Raw genomic sequence first — 23,268 nt, 5'->3', positions numbered from 1 at the left:
TCTCCACTCTTTGCCTCACCTCCTATGGCTGAGACTGGAAGTGCTGTATATTCAATCATATGTAAAAAAGCATTTATTAACTACTTTCTATGGAGCACACAGGGTGCTAGGCGCCAAGGATCACAGAGAACAATAACCAATACCTGGAGCTCACCTTCTTTGGGGGTAGGGTGGGGATTAAAACATGCACATATATGTATATATATGTATATATATATATATAACTCAAACATTTGTGAGTTGCCTACTGTCCCAGGCTTTGGATATAGCAGACAAAAATGAAGCATTTCCTATCCTCAAGTGGGAGGAGAAGATGTAAGGGGCTTACATTCCAATGGGAAATCAATCATCTAAGTGACTATGCACTAGATAGTTAACACGAGTCCAATTGGAACAAGTGGGGTTAGCAGGGGAAGGAGATAGAAATCATAAAAGGCTTCCTGTAGGTGGGGGTCCCCAAGCTAAGTCTTGGATATAGCTCAAGATTCTGAGAGGTTAAGGGGAGGCAGGAGTATATTCCATCCATGAAGGAGAGGTGGCTTGTATAAAGGTATGGATTTGTGCTGGGAGGTAGAAGGGGAGATACTGGGTTTAGGGAACACCCCAAAGGCAAGTTTCCTTGGAATAGTGACCCTATAAAGGTGAAAAAAAGGGATGTTTCTGAAGCCAGGTTAGAGGCAGCCTGGGAAGGGCTTTTAATGTCAACTGGAATGTTTATCATTTATCCCAGAGAGAAGAGTGGATCATTGGTGCTGTCCAAAGGGTAAAGGCATGATCAGTGCTGGGCTTGGCAGCTGGGCAGAGGTGGGCTGGGAAGGAGTGTCCAGGTAAAAGGCTATTGTTGTAGTCCAGATGAGAAATGATGAGGGCCTGAGCATTGGCCTCCATGTTGTTGAGAAAGAGTCGGTGAGACTTGGCAGCTGATGTGACATGGGCAGGGGCAGGGATGTCAGAGCTGCGGGAGGATGGATCTTAAACCCAGCACGGTCTGCATGATGACTTTCTGTGTATGTTGATTTTTAATTTAGCCTGTGATTCTTGCCTGTCTTTACCGTCCTCAGTTTCATATGCATGCATCTTTTGTCTCTAGATAGCTGGTCAGCTCCTAGAGCGAAGACTTGTCTTAGCCTTATCCCATAATCCCTATGGTTCTCGACAGAGCGGAGGCCTAAGTAGAGCTCATTGAAGTGGTGAGGCACCACAGGGTCCCAGAGAAGGTGTAGGATGGGGTTTGATGGCAGCTGTTTGACCCCTATGAACTTCCATACTCTAGACGTCCTATTCCTGGAGAGCAGGATGAGCAGAGAGTGTGTATGACCCTAGAGGTCCCGGCCAGTTCCATGATTCTGAGTGTAATGTAGTATCCCACTGCTTTCTTTCATTAGATTTAATCTGCAGTGATTTGTGGAGAAGTCAATTAACCCATCCTCTAGTCTGAGCATCCTTCCCTGTTGGCATCGTCCCTACCTCGGTTTCAACAATCTTAAGCTGTGATGTGCTAGCAGCTTATTCTTCCATGTGTGAAAACTGAGGCATGAAGAGGGAAAGTGACTTATGCTGGAAAAGGAGAAGAGATTCTTGTCCTCCGCCCCTCTTTCTCTACCCGGCAACAGCTCTCAGGCCCCTGAAGCCAGCCAGGCCTTTCTTAATTGGACATGATTTCACATCATCCTCAACCTGAAAGCTCGCAAGTGACTCCTTGTCCAGTTCTGCATTAAATTAATGGATTCATTAACCCTCCAGGGTTCTCTTTCACTTAGGCTATATTCTTCATCTCCCGTTATTCTCTTAGACAAACAGACCCGTCACTGTTCTCAAGTCAAGTTCTCTTTTCCTCTTTGTCCTGTCTGGGGCCTTTGTTCCCCCTTCTTCTGAATCTCAAAAAAAATTAACATTAGTATCAAATGATTAGGATTTATTAAATTAGGATTAAATAATGAGTATTTCACCCTTATTTTATTACTTCAGTAGCTTATTCCATCCTTTTAAGTTATTCATCTTGGCATTCCCCAGCTTATAGGCAGAATGCTCTGAAGAGAAATGGATGGGTTCAGCTGTTGAGTTGGAATCACCAGCTCACTTCTCGTGGGCAGTGAGGGAGAGAGAAGAGGTGAGGGCGCCTCGTGATCATGGACTCATTAGTACTGTGGGTTTTTTGGGGTGTACCTAACAACACCAATATCCTGTTTTTACAGATAAGGAAACCAAGGCCCAGACAGTTAAAGGAATTTGCTCAAGATTACAAGCTAGGAAGGACAATAAGCATAATCTTTTAACAAGGAACGTTTAGATTTCCTATATAAAGGGGAAGGGGGATCTCTTCCTAAAGATTAGCACTTTCCTGGAGAACAATGGGGTACAGCTGGTGAGGTAGCAGTTTCCTCTGCCTTTGAGGTATTTGACAAAAGCCAGCACAAACACTTGTGATATACGGGAGAGTCTTGCCACATAAATGGAAAGAGTTAGAGACCTGGGGTTTAAATTCTGCCTGGAACCTGTGTGACCATAAGGACATCCCTTCCCCTCAATAGGAATGGTGTTTTCCCCTCTACTAAATGAAGAGACTAAACTCAATGTCTTCCGAGGTCCCTTCTGGCCCCAGCTGTAGGTTCCCATGGTATTTTGGGGTCAGGCTCGACTGGGTGCCCTCTGAGATCCCTTCAAACTCTGAGAATGCACCAAGTACAAGAACTGGAATCTTCCAGCCATTCTTCCTATTCTGAATTCAATGGTCTGTCCACTGAAAAAACCTTAGCCCTCCCCACATTCCTCGCCCCATTTACCCACCAGCATGTTTAACCAAAATGTTTAAATATCATCATTGTTATTGTTATTGTCGTTGTTGCAAATATGATAAATTCCACATTCAAACTACTTAAGGTTTCAGAACAAAATGAAGCAATGTCCCTGCTCCGGTGAGTTACTTCCCCCTGGCTTGAGGGACTAGTTCATCATGTGTGTGTTCTCACTATTGCCCCCGGCAGCTTGTGGCTGCTTAAATATGAAATAACGAATGGAGTGTGTCTGTCAGGAAAGACAGGAGGAGGCTGTAGCTAAAAGGAAGCCCTCAGCCTGGGGTATTTCTGCAGTGACTCCACTCCAACCGAATGCCCTTGAGCACAGGCGAAGTGCTTTGCTGAAAGTCTGGCGAACTATGTGCTACTTCAGCCAGGTGAGCTCATGGAACCAGCAATTTCGTGAGCTAGAAGGGACTTTAGAAAGGGGGGCTGGCTCAGCTACCCCATTTTGCAGATGGGAAAACAGAGAATGCATGAGATGAGGCATCACAACAAGGTGCACAGAACTCAGACTCAAGGCCAGACTCTAACTAGGTAATCATTTGCTAGTTGCATGAAATGGGCCAGTTCTTTCTCTGAGACTTGGTTTCTTTATCTGCGGAACAGGGATGACTATCTCAAAGGATAAGAGAATTGGAAAACAGTGCTCATGATCACTAGTCCTGAAAAAGGGTGTCCTTAACTCTATATAGATCATGTCAAAAACCAGAAAACAACAACCACAAGCATTTGTACAGTGTTTTCCATTTTGCAGAGCACTTGACAAACATCTGCTCATTTTAAACTCACAATAGCCCTGGGAGATAGGTGCTATTATTGGCCCATTTTATATTTCCTCTGATTTTTTGTTTCCTCAGATGGAAAGCAAGGGACTTCTCTTCCAGTCCTAGATCTACAATCTATGCAGAAAGCCTCGTCCTTCCCTAAGCTTGGTGTATGCCAGGCAGTGAGGCTGTCATGAAGAAAACTGAAAGTGTCTTTTAGCCTGGGGCCAGGAATGGGCTGGGATGGATAGAGGTGCACCTAATTAACACTTAGAGTTCTGAGAGACCTTAGAGATCAATGCTAAAGAAACAAAGGAAAAAACAAAAACAAAAGATTGATACTGACTATTTGTAAGTCAATCCATCAACAGACATATAAGTATTTACTATGTGCCAGCCCTTGGACTAGGTGTCTATGCAAATACAATGAAGACATAATCCCTACTCTCAAGGAAGTTCAGTGTCAAAAGATAATTTTTGACACAAATGGAATTGGGAAACTTCAAAAAGAGTATTTCAATGGAGCTTTTGATGGTTTGGGAGTGAGGACATCCTATGTGCTATTGACTTGTCCAGAGTTCCAGGTAGTCTCTTATCCAGGCAAGAGACTGACACTGAATTTGAACTCAGATCTTCTTGAATTCAGGCCCAGTACTCTGCTATGCTACCTAGGTCCCATCAATACTTGGTTTGAAAACTGACCTCCTGAGGTAGCCCCATTTCCAATAATACACCTTATGACCAGAGTGCTCTTATTCCTCACCGGCACCTCCCGGAATTCCCCAGCTTCCTACCGGGTGAGGCTTAGGTGCAGCTTCCTACTGAGCCATCCCATGATTTCGAAATTGTTTGTGAATTGTCTCTCCTTTGTCAGGTTACTTTGCATTTAATTTATATTCACTCTGTATTTTTTTCTGGGTACAATTTGGTAGAATGGTAGGTCAGCTGAGGGCAGGGGTGTTTTCACATGTTTGTTCCTATGGGCAGTGCCTAGGACATGATTTATTGAATTGAATTGAGTAACAATAAGGGACTTTGATCCCTGACAGTTTCTCTATTGATCTCTATGATATTCCTCATCTATTCCATCAGGTGGTTAGTTGACAAGCATTTATTAGACGCTTACTGTGTGCCCTTGTGTAAAGGTGTGCCTAGAGGAAGAAGATATGCATTATTATCGTTTCAAAGAACATTGCATGAAATACCAAATCTTAGTTCCTCCAAACTAACTTGACCTCATTTGGCCTGTCCATGAAAGCCAAGACCCATCTGTTTTATTCTATTTGATCCCCCTTTGGGAAGTAACTGGACATGTATGAAAATGTGTGTTTGTACATACACTACTGATCTAAAGGTTCTCCCTAGGTCCAATTTTGCTTAGTTCAAGTCTTCTTTTCTCTCCTCAGTATCATTCAGTAACTCTTGGGAATAACAATTAAGGCCATCAATCACAGTAATGAAAATGTCTTCAGACTGTGTCCTTGCAAATTCAAAAGCACACAGTAGGCAAACTGGGAAAACTTGGAGGTGGGAGGTGTTGGCACCTGCGTGAGTGTGATCCTGTTTTTTGAGCCAAAAGCAGTTTGAGAGACCAGTGTACTCCATCATGCCTCAGGCTTGGTGTTGAAATTCAGCTGCCCAGAGTCCACAATGGATCATAGTCATTCTGACATAAGCAGGAGATAGTGAGTGCTGTGTTTAATGAATGTGGGCAGGAGAATTCTGGGCTTCTATGTCTCCTGAAGAAGGCTTGTGTCAATCTTAAAGCACCATGTGGATGCAAATTATTGCTATTATTTTTGTTTTTATCCATGACTTGGAAAGTGTTCATTTGGCCATTGAGTTTTTAGGAAAAAAAGGAAAATCCAGTTGAATGCAATTACAAAGCAAGCCGCTACTTAATCCTGAAGCTATGTCTCTGTTGCTGAGTGCCTCTGGACAGCATGGGTGATGATGATGGTGATGGTGGTGGTGGTGGTGATAACAACTTATACTTCTATGGTGCTTTAAAGTTTTCAAAATATTTAACTTTTCCAATTTCTTTTGTTCCTCACGATAACCATTTGAAGCAGATATAATAGATGTAATTACTCTTATTTAACTGATGAGATAGGTAAATGTGCCTCAGCATGGTTAAATGGCCTCTAGAAAGGTGATGCTTAAAATTGAAATATATGATGGTTATAGAACAGATGGAGCTTTATCTGGATATTAAAAAGGAAACTCCTGGGTACTTTCAAGGGCTTAACATGTTGCTGACCCAGCTTCATTATTGTATCAAATTTCCCTTAAAATCTTTTGCATTTTTTCTTCTCAGAGACAGGTATATCCCAAATTTATCCTTGAAAATTATCAGCCGTAATTAGAATGCTCATGGTTTTATAAATACTGGGGTGACGAGGAATTTTTTCTGTGGTTGCTGGTCAAGAATTTGTGAGAACAAATAAAGCATTTGAAGAAGGCCGAAATTAAAAGAGTAGTGAGTATTTGAATAGAGAGGGGAAAGGTAGGACAATAACCTTCCTCTGATCTGTAAGTAACATTACTTTAGTCCAGTTTCCACCCTGAACATCAGATGGCCATGTGGGCCCAGAACAGCTCTGTTGAAAACTGGACGGGTGCTACCACTGAAGTACCCTGGAATATTTGGGGGAGAAATCTATAGTGTGTAACCAGTCATTTTCACGTGTGACGTGTTTGCAATTCTGACCTTTGTAACTCAAGGGAAACTTAACTCATTCTTCATGAAGAATCCACACCACAATTAGAAATATATTGGCAAGAGAGGAAGTACAAAATGAAAGGATTACAAGATTTTTTTTATTCGTTTATTTTAGAGTTGAGACAGTGTTTCTGTCTCATATATGATTTGAACTGAAGCATTTGTAAGAGTCTATCATATCTAAATTAAATTGTTTATTATAAAAAAAGAATATATCCTATAATCTATTTTATTAAAGAGGCATAGGAAACCGAGTTAAATAGTCATATTCCATATAGAAGAAGTGACATCTCTTTGTTCAGACTGGAAAGAATTCAGATTTAAGAGCTCCGTGTATGCAACGTGCTATTCTAAGGAGTAGTCCACAATCCAAAACTGAGACAGTCACCGCCTTCATTGAGTTATATTCCAGTAGGGAAGACCACACATTATCTGGGAGTGGTAGCAGGAAAAAAAGAGTTAAAGGATGGGAAATCACACAGAGTCCCTGGGAACGACAAACTCTTTCCAGAGGCAATGATGGTATTGATGTGCTTATAGTTCTCCAAGAAAGCTTTGGAAAGGGTTTGAGGCTGCCTTGATTTTAAGATGCTTGGGTCTTGAGAGAGTTCCCTTGTGACAATCAATGCTAAGGCCAGGGAGGTTGTATGTATTCCTCTGAACTGGTCAGTGTGTCTGAGCTTCTGTCCTATAGTCCACAGCCCAGCCCTCAAACTGTTCATACTGACAGGACACTGGATATATCCAGAGGCTAAAGATCAGAGAAAGTGGATTCCTGAATCACCAATATTCCTTTCTAATGGGAAATGAAAAAAGGGAGTGTGGAGCTGGTTTTATTCATGTCCCCTTAAATGTAAATGCTGAGTGCCACTGGCTTCCGAAAAATTGTGGATTCAGGATTTTTAGGCAGTCCATTCATCAGTGAAGAAAAGTGTCTGTCTCTAGGCAATGGTTGCATGTGGAAAAAAGCCAGAAAAAATGGAGAGGGGAAAGCTCAGGTTTGCTTGTGTGCAATCAGAAGGCTGGGGGGTGGAGGTGGGGGAGCAATGCTTTTTAAAAACTTAAACTAATGAGGCCCTTCCTTCTGTGCTTGTATTGACAGGATGGAACTATTCTGCCTCCCTATATTGCTCATGCTCGCTGGGATCCCCCAAAGCAGTGCTTCAGGTGAGTGGCCCACCTCTGGGCAGCCCCCAACCAGCATGGACTGCTAAAGTGGTACCTGGACAGGCCATTCTCCTATTGGGCAGCAGTATTGCTACTTTTAGAGAGTCTTGCCTTGTTGCAAATTCAGTGTTAATCATTAATTCAATACCTACTATGTGTTAGGAACTGTGTCCAGGACTAGGGTCAGAGACGTGTGAACTCCAGGTGCTTCTCTGCCATCAATTTGCCACCTTCAGTGCTTACCTGGAGTCCAATGGGTGAACGGAGATCAGGAAAATCAGGACCCTGCCAGATAAGGAGGGCACATTCAAATTAATATGTGTGGTTGCCAATTGTCTTTATCCTGGGGGATTAGAATTCAGAGCTCTTTGAGGAAAAGCATTTTCAGTGCTTCTGGATGGTTCCCCCAAATATAAGCCCTTGGGCAGGGCCTGGGATGGGTCACAGCAGCCATTCATTAATCTGCAAATAATAATTCTCCTGATGGCTACAAAGAGATCAAAGTCATATCATTAAATAAGGCATAGCTCATAGCCTAAGTGTTAGGGGATCTCTCCTTCCAGTGACCTTCCAGGAATTCTCTAGGAGAGCTTACTCATAAAAGAATAGACCAGAGGTCACTTGGCTTCTTTGTAAGGTCCTGGTCCTGGTGCTAATGGTTACAATCTCCTTCCAGAGGGAACAACTTCCCCTTTCAGAGCAGCTGACCAGCATCTGGTATGGCATCGAGATATCTCTGGAATATTGAGCATGGCGATGGCGGAGCCAAGTTATCCTAATTCACTGCTAGTCACTGTCTCCCATGAAGAATGCATGAGCCCTTGGGGGCAGCTAGATGGCGCAGTGGTTAAAGCACCGGCCCTGGATTCAGAAGTACCTGAGTTCAAATCCGGCCTCAGACACTTGACACTTACTAGCTGTGTGACTGTGGGCAAGTCACTTAACCCCCATTGCCTAAAAAAAAAAAAAAAAAAAAAAGAATGCATGAGCCCTAATTAAGGTCCATAGATCAATCTCCTTACCCTCTATATACGCATGGCCTCTTAACATGGCAAAACCATCCCATCTAGGGTAGCAACCTCCGTTATTAGTTGAAACATATACACTCATATCCCCTTTGGCATCTTCTTTCAATTTTGTTGTCTAATCCATGATATCCTGGCTCAGGATTCTTTGCTGATGACTCATTGGTATTCAGGCTATCACGTCATATAATGCTATAAATTCTGCTAATTGAAGTTGGCTTGCCAATGACTGTTGGAACCCTTTGACATTTCCCTCTGGGAAGCTGTGAAATGATGTCTCCATTTCATTTACTCCCTCATGGTGGCTGAAATACAGACTCGAGTTTTAATATCCTTAAGGCTGATTCACCTGGATTCACAACCCATTCAGTTACTCTTTCCTCTATGTGTAAGCTGAGCTCATCCTCCTGACACACTTTGAGCAATTTCCCATAGGAGATTTCTTACTTCTATCCTTCCCTAATTCCACCCCCCCCCCACACACACACAAAATACATATTCTGAAGGTGGGGAGCTCTTTAGGTGTTTTGGCTATGGTGGATGCCTGAAGTAGGAGCACCTTACGGGTGATTCCATGTTAAAAAGTCCTTTGGATTACTGTATTTTGAAATCTTCATAGAATCATTAGACTGAATATTTTCTTCCCTGAATCAAGGTGCAATGCTTCTACTAGTTCTCATTCTCTGCAACCCTTTGCAATGTTTTCTTGTAAATCCTCTCTGGATTGATGCATTGTGCTGAAGACGTTCCTTTCCCTCTTTTAGTATCTCAGGGGTGTTGTTGTAATGCTCAGTATATGAGTTGCCTTCTGCTGTGTCTCATTCTAACTCTAGCACAGACCTATAAAAACAATAAATCCTTAATAGTATGCAGATGGAGTCTCTAGCTTTTAAAGGAAGGTGCATTCATTTGATTTCTTGCCCCTTCCCCTTTTTTCCCACACTTATTTGGACAGCTGTTCTATAAGGGAGAATGGCCTGGGTCTTCCCTGAGCCTGTGTGTCTTGTGTTGATCCTTTTGTAACTCTTTATCATATTAAATATGAAAACCATCTTGGAAATATTTGACCTAGATAGTGAGGAATTCCAAGGGTTCTACAACTCAGGATTTCACAAAGGATTGGTGTCGGTTCTTACACTTGGGAATTGGATTTATGAAATATCTGTATCATTTGGGGAAACACTGATAAATAGGTGTCTTATAAAAAGTCCGAGAGCGATAGTTAACCACTAGCTTCAGATAACTTGGTGGTGTTAGATGGAAGCCAAAAAAGCTCATGCTAATCAAACAATGAATACAAAAGCCTCTTAAAGCACTTAGTATATGTCAGTCACTGTTCTAAGTGCTAGGAATACAAAGAAAGGCAAAAAGTGTACTTGCTGCTGATAGGGAAGTTAGCACATAAATAATTCCATCCATATGAGGTACATACTGAGCTAGGTGGGAGACAGTCTCAGAGAGGAAGGGGCTAGAGGTGGGGGATAAGGATAGGCTTCCTGCAAAAGGTAGGATTTAAAGTGATTCCAAAAAAAAAAAAAAGTTAAGGCAACCATTTTTTTTTCCAGAGGAAACCAATTTTATTCAGTTAAATAAACATTATGTGCCTACAATGTGCCCTGAAATGTGCTGTTTTACAAATACAAGGAAGTAAAATAAGTACCGTCCCCATCCTTAAGAAACTTACAATCTAATGGAGGGAAGCTAGTGCAGAGAAGGATGCTGTAAAGGAGGGGGCATAGCAGGGAATGTCTCCTTCTATGGAGCTGAGACAAGCAGGAGATGCTTAGGGTAAGAGGAAGTCCAATTGCTGCCCTCTGCATAGGAAGGTTTTGTTAATAGATTGGTGCTCTACCTTTGGGCACTCCAATCAGGGGAGAGCAGCATCATCAAGGTGGCATCCAGGATTGACTTAGAAGCATAGCAACGAGAATAGAAGTGATGGATGAATTTTTCCTGGGAGAGGCATCTGTTTTTCTGTGAAATTGTAACCAGGAAGAATTGCCTATGCAAAGTGGTGAGGAGGAAGAGAATTCTAGGCTCAGGGAACAACCAATGAAAGGCACAAAGAAAGGAGATAGTTTCCTGTGTAAGGAGTAGCAAGTAGGACAATTTAGCTCGATTGAAGAGTGAATACAGTGTATAAGGTAGAGAAGGACCAATAGCTTAATAAGTCAGAAAGAGGGGATAATATTTCAGTTTAGAGGTGATAGGGAGCCACTGGAGTTTACTGAATAGGTGGTGGAGGGTAGGGAAGAGTGAAAGGGTCAGACCTGAGCTTTAAGGAAAGTACTTTAGCAGCTGTGTGGAAGATGGGAAGAGGGGAGAGACCTGATTCAGGGAGATCAATAAGGAAAATGTTGTAATCATCTAGGTCAGGCATTCTTAACCTGGTGTTACTGATCCTCAAACTGTCTGTGGATAGACTTCGGTGGAGAGGTTGTCAGAAAATTTAGTTGAGGAAAAGTACATTTTGATTTTCATTAAACTCTAACTGAAATTTGGTGTTTTCATCATTTATTTACAACCACTGTTCTGAGAGGGGCTCTATAGGCTTCATGAGATTGCCCAAGGGGTCCTTGACCACAAAACAAAAAGAGGGAAGAGGGGAAGAGTTCCTGGTCTAGGTTACCTTATGCTGAATTACCACATGCAGAAAGATGAGAGAGAGAGAGAGAGAGAGAGAGAGAGAGAGAGAGAGAGAGAGAGAGAGAGAGCGAGCAGGAGGGAGGTTTTTCACTTTGACATTATTAAACTTTATTTGAAGTATTGTGTTCACTTCAGGGGAGGGGGCATATATTATGCACTACATTAAGGAGCTGCAGTGGTCAGAAGTGGCCAGGCATGGCATCAAGGACATCCCCTCTGAGCACTGGGATGAAAAAAAAAAAAACGGGAAGAGAAGCCATCGAGGGGATGCCGTATATGTCTTTGATTATTTGCAACACTGTCATGTAGAGAAGGGATCCGTTTTGTTCTGCTTGGCCCCAGAGAGCAGAACTAACAACAGAGTGGAAATTGAAATGTGGCCAATTTCAGGTCGATGTATAAAAACATCCTCTGACATGTGCATCAGGATCCTTCAGGAGGGAGGACTGGTTTCTCCTCACTGGACACTTTGCCTATGGAAGCTGGACCTATTGTCAAGAGGATTCCTCTTCTTGTATAGATTGAATTAGTTCTTCTGTAACATCCCTTCCTGTTCTGAGATTGTCCATTTCTCATTTGTTTCTCATGTAATTCAACTTAAACCAATGACATTCACCAAAAGGTGAAGATTGCACCATAGAAAGTCAAGCGGTTTGGGGGCTTCGTGGTGGAGGACCAGGCTGTTTTATGTCCAATTGCACGATTGCATGAATGTGCCTCCCTTCTAGTTACATCAAGTACTGTCAGCTCTCATCAGAGGAGCGCTGGCATCCTCATTTGGCAGGAACCCCCTTTATGATTCACCTTCCTCATGTCTTGAAGCCCCCACAGTTGGGGAGCAGGTGAGCATGACAGCTGGCCAGTGGGTGGCTATCTCTTTAAACAACTGTATTGCTGACTTACCCCAGCCCATGGTGTGTTTCTCCTTAGACTCTTGGCACAGTTTATTGCATTTGTCATGGAAACACCCTCTGCTTACATCAGGGACCCACCTGTTTACTTTCCCAAATCTCTCTTCCAATCCTCTCCCACCCTCCTCCCCATCGTCCCTGTCTCCCCACAGAGAAGCTCAGTGCCATTCTTTGGAGGGCAATGAGGTTGCCAAGAAGGTGGAGACACTGGGGTCTCACCGATGAATGAGATCATAAGGCAGTGCTGGAAAGTGTGTTTGTTAATGAGCTTGCCTGTGGTTTGCCTGAGGAAGCCCCTTTTCCTGTTTAGTTCTGGAAATGGAGCTTTCTCCCCAAGAGCTGTGACTCATCTCTCCATCATGGACGCTGAGCATGAAACTTATTGAATAAGATAAGCTCTCATGCCATCCTCATTGAGTCACCCCACAAGCAGGAAATGTGTGGTCATCCCTGCTGCCCGTCTGGCAAGTATTCAGTTGTGATCGTTATGAAGAGGTGAATTGTGTCTGTGCCTGCACTTGGCTTCCCAACTGGGAGGAGGGGAAAAAGGGAAGCATTGTTGCTGAAAATAAAGTGAAAAGGGGAAGAGGGTGAGTGGGGGGCGGGTTGTGGGAGACCACGACTGCCTGTCCTAAGGCATCACTAAATCTCTGTACACGAAGGTACTTGATATCTCTCATTACATTGTGGTAGACCATCTTTGTGCTACTGATTCACCCCCTGAGGACGAGGGCAACTATCGAAAGACAAGTTGGTCAAAACAGCCTAGAACCAACATACATAGAGCTGAAAGAGATTTTACATTGAGATCATCTAACCAAAGTTTCCTGTTACAGATGATAAAATTGAGGCTCACAGAAACAAAGCAATTAACCCCAAAGTCTAGAGAGAGTGAGTAGCAGCAACACCGGGAAAGGAAGCCAAAGGCAAGACTCTGTCCAATAACAAAAGGAACAATAATAATGACTGAACCATATATATTAAGCTTGTCAACCGATACTTTTTTTTTTTCATTTTCAATGTCTGTCATTTTATCCAGTCTTGTAATTGTTCTCAGAATATTCACTATAAAAGAATAATAACCAGAAGAAAAACCTTGGGATTTTTTTTATCTGAACGCCACTGACCTAGGTGAGAAAAATGGAATCATACCAATGATAGTAATAATAATAATAACATTGTTGATGATTATCACAATATTCTCATGGAATTTTCAGGCCTACAAAGTACTTTCCATACACTATCCTATCAGAAACCTAATCTTGTACTTTCAAAGTGCTAGAGACTAATGTTTTGTCATCATATGAATTGTCTTGTAAAAGTGACATATCATCCATTTCATGGAAGCCAGATCTAAAGCAAGAAGGGAATTTAAAGGACATTTAATCTAATCTCTCGCTTTTTTTTTTTTTTAAGAAATAAAGAAACTGAGGAATTGAGAGATTAAGTCATTTATCTATGGTTGCACAACAATCAAATGTCAGAGGCAAGCTTTGAACCCAAATCTTCTGGACTCTGAGTTCAACCTTCTATCCATTACTTCTTTTTTTTTTCAGGGCAATTGGGGGTTAAGTGACTTGCCCAGGGTCACACAGCTATTAAGTGTCAAGTGTCTGAAGCCAGATTTGAACTCAGGTCCTCCTGAATCCAGGGGCAGTGCTTTATCCACTGTTCCCCCTAGCTACCCCTCTATCTATTACTTCTTGATGACTCTTGATTCAGCCCCCTTCCATTTTTTTTTTTTTCAGTTTGCAAAGGGTCCCGTTATGAATTTAGAATCCCCTTGAGGAAGGGAATCCTTCTTGGTGATGGTATTGTGACATTCAGGTTTTTTTCTGAAGGGGAGGATTCCCCTTCTTTTTCAACACAGGTGCTAATACATGAGTCTGTCTCCATTTTGCCTTTAGACAGTGAATTGGAGCTGACAAATACAAGGGGGCTGCTAGGCCTGACAGAAATGGCTCCATTAAAGACAAAAATTCCCAGATCTTCACAGTAAAGTTTCATGTTCCTCCAAAGACTCAGCCCCTTGTCCTCCTTTCTATCCCACCTTTTCTTATTCAGGGAAGATTGCTATATTTTCTTCAACCAGGTCTCAAACACAAATACTGTGCAATACCTTGTTGCATACCCTAGGGTTCCCTTTGTGTGTGTGTGTGTGTGTGTGTGTGTGTGTGTGTGTGTATGTATGAGGCGGGGGGGGGGAGATGGAGGAATCAGCAATGTTGTGGATTTTTTTTCTGCGGTAGACATTTCTATCTTCATATCTGTTTCACTTTGGATATGGTTCCCTGACAGCATGTCAGAAAGTTGAAGTGTTGCTTATCAAAGCTGGTTTCACAGCACTAACAAATATGTGACTCTTGCTTCTCCAGTTGGAGAAGGAAACACACAGTCCGCACAGCTCTGCCTTCAATTCTATGCATTTTTAAAATATTGATTACCTGCCATAAACACTTGCTAAATGAACTCAGTCACCTAACAGTGGTGGGCCCCAGAGCTATAAGAAGGAATGTTGTGCCCGGGGCATAAGCCATAAACAAATGGAACCCAGGACAAGAGCCTCAGGAAATCTCTATCCCAACCCTGCCACCCACCCCACCCTTCTGTGTTTGCTATTTTTCCCCCTTTTTATATATTTAAGAAACATGAAATGAAAATGTTTTTGAACATTGTCTTGCTATATCTTGCACAGACCATCCCTGTTGCCTGGAAGGGTCTGCTTCTTCCTTCCTCTTAGACTCTCATTTTCTTCAAGGTGCAGTTCATTCCCTCTCCTACAGAGAAGTGCTTTTACCCCCAAATTACTAGGCCCTCTTCTATAGTTATCTCAATCATATTCTATATATTAATAATGTACAAATACAATGTCCAGATGCATATCTATATACCCCTTATGTATGTAAACACACTTATGTACTCTAGCCAATTTGCATTTTAAAAGCATATATATGGATGAATAGATTGGAACAACCTTTTTATATGCATGATATATATATATATACATATATATATACACATCTGTGTTTATGCTCATATAAGTAAAATATATACCCATAATTAAATCCCACACTATATACGTGTGTATACAAATGTGTATGTATATATGCATATGTGTATATATGTATGTGCATGAAGGTATATATGCATATATAAGGATGCATGAATATATACCTTGTACATACGCACATGCATACTCAGGTACTCACTGTATGTGTATGTGTGCATGTGTGTGTGTATATATATATATATATATATGTATCTGTACACATAGATAGGAATGTGCACGTGTATGTACATGCATGTATGTGTACATATAGATAGGAGTGTATATATCATTCTTATCTCATTATGTAGATATATGCCTGTATATTTATGAACACATGTATATGTTTATGTCTGTCGTTTGTATCATGTATCTATAGTAATTCTATAATATGCATAGGTATATGCAGATATACCTGTCCATGTATCCACATACCAAGGAGTACATATACAAACTTGCATATATACAATTCTGTGTACAGTATACACATGCACATTTATATTTATGTAGGAGGGGGAATGAGCTGAGCCTTGAAGGAAATTACAGTGTCTAGAAGGGAGGAAGAAGGAAAGCTTCCCCCCCCCCCAACCTCCTGGTGATCACTGGGGATGAACTGGATAAGGCGGAGCTGGGCAATGGTCAAAAACCTTTCTCTTGGCGTATTTCTCATATATCTTAAAGGAAAGAAATAGACAGAGCCAAAGGTGGGGGAGAATTCCTGAGACTTGTCTTCAGCTCAGTTTGTTTATGGCACTTACCCCAGGTACAAACATTCCTTGTTAGAGCTCTGGGTCCCACTGAGCTGTTTATGTTACTGAATTCATTTAGAAAATATAGACAGATAGATCTATAGCTAGAGATAGGAAGAGAATACAGATGGATATTATCTATCATTTATCATCATCATCATGTACTATCTATCTCCATTTATCTCCCTGTATATGTCTATCTATATGTATGCATGCATGCATATACATATGTATATATGTGTATATGTATCTCTGTCTCTCTGTGTCTCCACCTCGTTCTCTGTCTGTCTCTCTTTCTCTGTCTCTGTCTCTCTTTCTCTCTCTCACCCTTTCTCTCCCTCCCTCACTCCCTCTCTATGCTATCTCCCCCAACTAAATTTAGATTTTCTGATTCTTAAGGGCAGGGACAATTTAATTTTTGCCTCTGTCTTTGTAATCATCATGCCTAAGGTAAGGGCTGGTATTTAATAAGTGCTTAATAAATGCAAGTTGATTTTTGTGTTTGTTTTGCGGGGCAATGAGGGTTAAGTGACTTGTTCAGGGTTACACAGCTAGTAAGTGTCAAGTGTCTGAAGCTGGATTTGAACTCACGTCATCCTGAATCCAGAGCTGTTGCTTTTATCCACTGTGCCACCTAACTGACCCCAAGTTGATTGTTTTGAATGAATCACATGTGAAAGGGAAGCAGAAATAGGGAACATAGTTCACAGCGAACTTGCAAGGTCACATGCATAGTATACAAAGACCCTGGTTAAGGGATCTTTTGATTCCTGATATACTACAAGATGGTATGGAGCAGTGGCTTGTGCTATGTTGTAGCCCTGGATTTGGAGTTAGGAAGATCTGGGTTCAAATCCAGGTTCTACTACATATTTATGTGATGTTGGGCAACTCACTTAAACCTTCCATCAGTTTCCCCACCTGTAGAGTTAAAGTGTTAGACTAGGTGATCTATAAAGTCTCTTCCATTCTGAGTCTTTGACCCTAGATATTAGATTATGTGGTGAAAGGATAAATGTGAGGTGAGGAAAGATGTGGTTATAATCCCTATCATTAATATAATTTTGCTATGTTACTATGGAAAAGTTATTGCTTCTTTCTAAATCTCAAATTTTCTTAACTGAAAATGGGAATAAACATATCTCACTGGATGCTTTTGGAATTCAAATGAAATTATGTCAGTAAACTTGTTTAGACTTTCTTTCCCTTTTTTTTTTTTTTTTTACTCGGGGCAATTGGGGTTAAGTGACTTGCCCAGGGTCACACAACTAGTAAGTATTATGTGTCTGAGGTCAGATTTGAACTCAGGTCCTCCTGAATCCAGAATCAGTGCTCTATCCACTGTGCCACCTAGCTGCCCCAAACTTGTTTAGACTTTAAAGGGTCCTATGAATGCCAGATATAATCCAGGTGTTTGCAGGGTGCCTGCATTTGTCTTCATTTAGTCATTTCAGTTATGTCCAACTTTTTGGGAGCCCATTTGGGGTTTTCTTGGCAGAGATATTGGAGTGATTTGTTATTTTCTTCTCCAGCTCATTTTACAGATGAGGAAACTGAGGCAAACGGGGTTAAGTGACTCGTCCAGGGTCACACATTTAGTAAGTGTGATAGACCAGATTTGAACTCAGAGAAAGGAGTCTTCCTTACTCCAAACCCAGCACTCTATCCACTGAGCCATCTAGGTGACCATATGCATACAGAACATGGCTGTGCTTAGGAAATGTTGTTATTCGATTGATTCTGTATAATAGTTATTCTTTAAAACTCTCCTTTATGCCTTGAGTTCAGTTTCCTAGCCTCTTGTTCACACATTTCCCTCAATCATAGCCAGAACATTTGTACTGTACCTTGCCCTTCAATCTAAAAGAGGCCTACAAAGACATCGAGTAATAGTAGACCTCATTATAAAAATTGGGGTCTCATTGCTCATGATCATCATTATAATACTAATAGAATTCTACAACCACCATGGTAAACCACTCCACTCACACATAGATGTATGTGGGGCTCAGGGCTATTGATATTGTCTCACCCTGGAAAGACTTGCTAAGCCACCTCCCACAATTCAGGAGGCATTGATGAAGCACCATTATGTGCTGGTCAGCTACCGTGGTAGTCACTTGGGGTGCAAAGGCAATAAGTAGTTTCTGTCAGCATGTGATTTATTTCTACTGGGGAGAAATTGTACACAGAGAAATGAATATAAAGAATGGACCAAGGTAACACCCACAGATGCTAGAAAGGGGAGAGAACCAACTTGGTGGAAGGGGGATAGGTGCAGCCAGCAAAGGGCTGGTGTGGGAACTAGCACCTGAGCTGGACTGGGCAGGAAGCTGTTCATTCCAAGAAGCAGAGGTGAGAAGGGAGCATTCTTTCCACGGTTGAACACCCACGTCCTGTAGCAGCATACACTGGAACCATGAGCAGGACAGTTGGACTGTAACAGATAGTGGATGAAAGGACCCAGATGGAAGCCAGACCATGACTGCCTTGACATATCCTCATGGGATTTTGAATTTTATTCTCAAAGCAATTCGAGCCAAATAGCTACTTTTCAATAAGGTGGTGACATTGCCAGAAGTGTGCTTTCACAGTATCTGATTGTCCGCTGTATAGAGGAGATTGCAGAAGGGGAATGTTTGGTGGAAGGGCTACTAATTAGGAGTCCAGGCTAATGGTCCACATCTTCCATGATAGGAAAGTAAAGCTGAAATGGAAAAAAAAAATACTCTGCAGTGTCACATGGTTAAATGAGTCCTGGAATTGGAGGACCTGGGTTCAAATCCCACCTCTGACACTTATGACCCATGTGCCTTTGGTCAAGTCACTCAGTTCCCTCCCCTCTACAATGAAGAGGTTGGACTCCCCGGATTCTCAGGTCCTTCATGCTCCTTGGCTTCCTTGTTAAAGAATTGTCCTTCTGGGTGACTGGTTCTCTTTTTAGAATTCCTTTTTTGTCCAGCTTCTAAATGGAAATGTAATGCATTTTATGGTTCATTTGGTCACTGTATCTTCAGCTTTTGGCGGAGCAGTCCCATCCGGGGGCTGCCCAGGCTGCCTCAATCTGCTTTAATGCTTCCTTGGGACAGCCAGTCCTAACTCCATTGCCCATGTCTGGTCATCCTGAGCACGTCTACACTTCAATATAGTTTAGCCAAATAAGACTAAACTGGGCACTTTGGGGAAACTTGGAAGAACACTAATTTAATTTTATTCAAGGATATAAAGGGCACTGAAATGGCAGTGTGTCCCATTGTCCTTTAAGTTCTGCTCTTTGGGAAAAAAGACAATAATCACCTAAGCTTTCTTTTGGATGTTGGCTTTAGTTTCGCCCTTTTATGGGGACACACACTCGAGCGCCTCATGATGGCTTAGATATGATCCTGGATTTGAGAAGGCTATTCCCACAGTTCCTTTGAGTTGGAATAAATCCAACGCTAGAGAAGGATGAGCATCCTGGTGATCAGATCTTGTCTGTCAAGCAGCATATTTGAATGAGGAGAGATATGTCCAGAAGACTCCATGGGGATGAGCCTTATGGGCACAAAGGCAAGCTACCAGAGCATAGAGAAATAGATTTCTCTCTCTCTCTCTCTCTCTCTCTCTCTCTCTCTCTCTCTCTCTCTCTCTCTCTCTCTCTCCCCCCTCTCTCACCCTCTCTCTCTCTCTTTGTTTCTCTGTCTCTCCGCCCCCCCCTTCTCTCTCTCTCTCTGCACTCACTCTAGCAGTAAGAATTCAGACACACACTGTTTGCTTCTTTTCCAAAGCCAGTGGCATTATTTCCATTACCAGCCCCTATTGAGGTTTTTGTGGTCCAGGCCATTGAGATGGATTTCAAATGGGTAGAATCAAACCTCTTCATTCTATTGGCTTTGAAAGTGTTGTTTTCTTTAACGATTTGTGCATATACTTGAAAAATGTCATTAGCTCCTGGTGCCTGACTAATAACTCTATTATTGGGAAAAGAACTACTTCTTGCTGAATATTGTTGTTTCTAATCAAAGAAAACTGATGTCTTCCCAGGGAAAATGTCAGTGCATATGATTGTGGGTGGAGTTGCCTCCTGTTGAGAATTCATTTTCCCTTAGTTTCACCTTTACTTTCACTTTTACCCCTGAAATATTTGCTTCCCTTATTGAGAAGAACATTCAAAATCCCTATATTCTGATTGGTTAGTCTTCACTGAGTCCCCCATTCCCAGGCATATTTTCAATCAATCCAAAGTTAATGCTCTAAAAATATCCTTTCCCATGAGCTAATTGGCTTAATAAATGAAAAAAAAAAACAATGAATGTGCCTCATCCTATTGATTACAGCATGATTCTTGTTTAATCATAAATTTTACTTTTAGGTGTTGAATTATCTAACCTAATAAGGGAAGAAGAGGATTATAGGGAGATTTTCTAAATGACCTAGAGATCCCCATTAATACATAAAAGCTCTTCCTCACCAAACCATCACAAGTGTTTTCTTCTCAAAAGTATTGACTTAGTCAACATTTCCTTCCAATTCAACATGCACTTGGTTAGTGCCTGCTGAATATCTGATGAGAAGGGAGGAAGTGTGGTCTAGTGTATCAAGAACTACCCTTGGAGGCAGCTAGGTGGCACAGTGGATAAAGCACTGGCCCTGGATTCAGAAGTACCTGAATTCAAATCCAACCTAAGACATTTGACATTTACTAGCTGTGTGACCCTGGGCAAGTCACTTAACCCTCATTGCCCCACCAAAAAAAGAAAGAAAGAAAGAAAGAAAGAAAGAAAGAAAGAAAGAAAGAAAGAAAGAAAGAAAGAAAGAAAGAAAGAAAGAAAGAAAGAAAGAACTAGCCTGGGAGTTGGGAAAATGTAGATTCAAGTCCTGCCTCTACACTTCCTTGTTGGAGGACCATGGGCAAGTCACTTAACCTCTGAATATCAAAGCTCATCAGTTTCAGAGAATGTTCCAATTTAAAACAGTAGAGAGAGATTTTCACCGGTACAATGTCATCACAGGATCTATCCCCCCCCTCAAAAAAAAAAAAAAAAAGGAAAGAAGGCAAAGGAAAGGAAAAGAAAATGAGAGAAAAGAAAGCAAAGAAAAAAAAAGAAAAGAAGGAAGAAAAATAGGTAAAGATGGTGCTTGGCATGAAGGATGCAAAACCAAGCTGGCTTGACTTGCTTCTGTGGCATTTGTTGTGAGTGGAAAACACCACGTGTGTAAAAAAGTCTATCCATGTCTCAAAGAAGCCACAAGATAACTGTTAGGCAGATAGGCACTCACAGACAAGCACAGGGAAGGGAGGCCCTAAACCAAATATTCCACAATAAACTTCTACAGCTACAGTCATCCCACTGAGACTTTCTTGCTTGGCATTATGAATTTATTTGTGCTGGTGTGGGGGCAGGGGACTGACCCCTTGGGAAATAAAGAGGAGTGTATAGATGTCCCTAATAACTTTCAATTAGTCTTAGAAAACACAAAAGGATAAATTGAAGTTTTGTTTCTAACACAGATACCCTCTATTCAAAAGGTTTATGGGTGGTCTGGGCTGCTTGTGTATGAACCCTAGAGATGAACCAATATCAACTATTCAGAGAAAGGAGTAAGTGGGAGGGAGAGAAAAGGTAGAAGGGGAGAGAAGGAGAGAGATTGATTCTCTAAGTGGTTGTGTATAACATACCAATTTTATTAGCTTTCCAAGACTGAACCTGTTAAACGGATAAGAGTAATGGATTCTAGGAAGCTACTTGACACTTGGGTTACCACAGTAATGCCAGCAATGAGGCTGAAATGTATCAGTCAATATCCATCAGCTGGCCTGCTCCCGGAGCTACTCTCAGAAGAGCATGGAAATAAGCATTTATATAATACCTACTATATGCCAGTCTCTATATCAAGTGCTTTTTATAGAAACCATCTCATTTAATCTTCACAGCAACCCTGGGAGATAGTTGATATTAATAGGGTTGAGGAAACTGAGGGAAATGTAGGTTAATGACTTGTCCAGGGTCACATGGCTGTGTCTGAGACCAGGTTGAATTCATATCTTCCAGATTCCAAGAACAGAGCTTTATCCATTGTATCACCTGTAATATTGATCTTAAAAACTGTTGGGGGGCAGCTAGGTGGCGCAGTGGATAAAGCACGGACCCTGGATTCAGGAGTACCTGAGTTCAAATCTGGCCTCAGACACTTGACACTTACTAGCTGTGTGACTCTGGGCAAGTCACTTAACCCCCGTTGCCCTGCCAAAAATACCCCAAAAAAACAAAAAAACAAAAAATTGTTGGAACTGTTCAAGATGTTTAATAGACTGGAGCCGATTCAAGATGGAGACCTGGAAAAAGGTACAGGGTGGACAAGTAGATCTGAGAATCATCTGCCTAAAGTGGATATTTTTTTTCCCATAAAATGAAATCTTTTAAAAAATAGCAACATTCAGCAAGGTGATCATCAATGACTAATAATTGAATGACAGTTTTAAGCTCTGGATGGGGCTGGGACAACTATTGAAAATAAAGATGGAGAGTTGGAGTTGTACTTGCTGGTATAACTCTCTTTCTCTCATTGTCCTGCTTTTTCTACCAAAATTCCCTTTTCCTGAAGTTATCTGAGAAGTCTTAAGTGGATTTATAACTTGATGCTCATGCATGAATGAATGTGCAGAACCCTCTGGAGTGCTTGCATTCCTCAAGAGTGGCTTTGTTGAGCCAAGTGGATTTGTAACTTGCAAGTGTTAGGAATATTTCTGAGTAAGGGAAGGGACTCCAGTGAGGAGAAAGCTTAGAGGGGCTGACATACCCTCCCTGCACTGGCATGAGTTAGTCCAAGAAAGAGCCTAGTACTGGCTTCAGCATGCTTTAGTAGTCTGTAGTATCACACCAAGCAGTGGGCATTCCTCACCTTTTGGTGTTCCCAGCCTCAGGGAAAAAATGGAGACATAAGAAGGGGATGAGGTATCACTGGACATGGAAGACTAAGGGTAGATATGGTAAGGACAGTGTCTCTTGGATTTCAATTTGGAAGAAATACCACTGTCAATCAGTCAGCAGCCTTTATTAAGCAAGCCTCACAAGAAAAGAACTGGAGAATAAGAACTGTTTGAGAGTCACTTAACCTCTTTGAGACTCAGTTTTCTAATCTGGAAAATAAGAGAGTTAAATGTCCTTGAAGGTCACTTTCGATTCTACCTCTGTCCTATTCTGATCCTATGACACTTGGTGGGGAGAGATGAAGCTCCTGCCTTAATCACTTAACAGATGTGGCACCAAGGCCAAGTAATGTGATACCTCTGAACCTCAGTTTCTTCATCAGTGAAATGGAGATTTTAGCTCATCAAGAAATTTTACAGATTAAGTAGGATGATATATGAAGATCAGCTATAATCATGGTTAGATTACCTAAGAGGATTCCTCTAGCTCCAATTTTTGGTCATTCTGATGAGACAAATTCTCTGTTATC

The 23,268-nt window shown here is 41.6% G+C and overlaps 1 protein-coding gene across 3 annotated transcripts in view; it reads left to right on the top strand.

The window, feature by feature from the left end:
* LOC122748694 (interleukin 1 receptor accessory protein) overlaps positions 1–23,268 on the top strand; it is a 154,957-nt gene that overhangs the window by 36,984 nt on the left and 94,705 nt on the right. For all 3 annotated transcript variants that reach the window (XM_043994551.1, XM_043994553.1, XM_043994552.1), the window contains exon 2: positions 7,387–7,451. In XM_043994551.1, the coding sequence (XP_043850486.1) occupies positions 7,388–7,451 (64 nt within the window). In that variant the 5' untranslated portion in view covers position 7,387. The remainder of the gene's footprint in view (positions 1–7,386; positions 7,452–23,268) is intronic.

This window comes from Dromiciops gliroides, chromosome 3 (assembly GCF_019393635.1).
Source record: "Dromiciops gliroides isolate mDroGli1 chromosome 3, mDroGli1.pri, whole genome shotgun sequence".
Taxonomy (NCBI): domain Eukaryota; kingdom Metazoa; phylum Chordata; class Mammalia; order Microbiotheria; family Microbiotheriidae; genus Dromiciops; species Dromiciops gliroides.
Note: the sequence above shows the minus strand (reverse complement) of the source record. Positions and strands in the feature narration are given on the sequence as shown.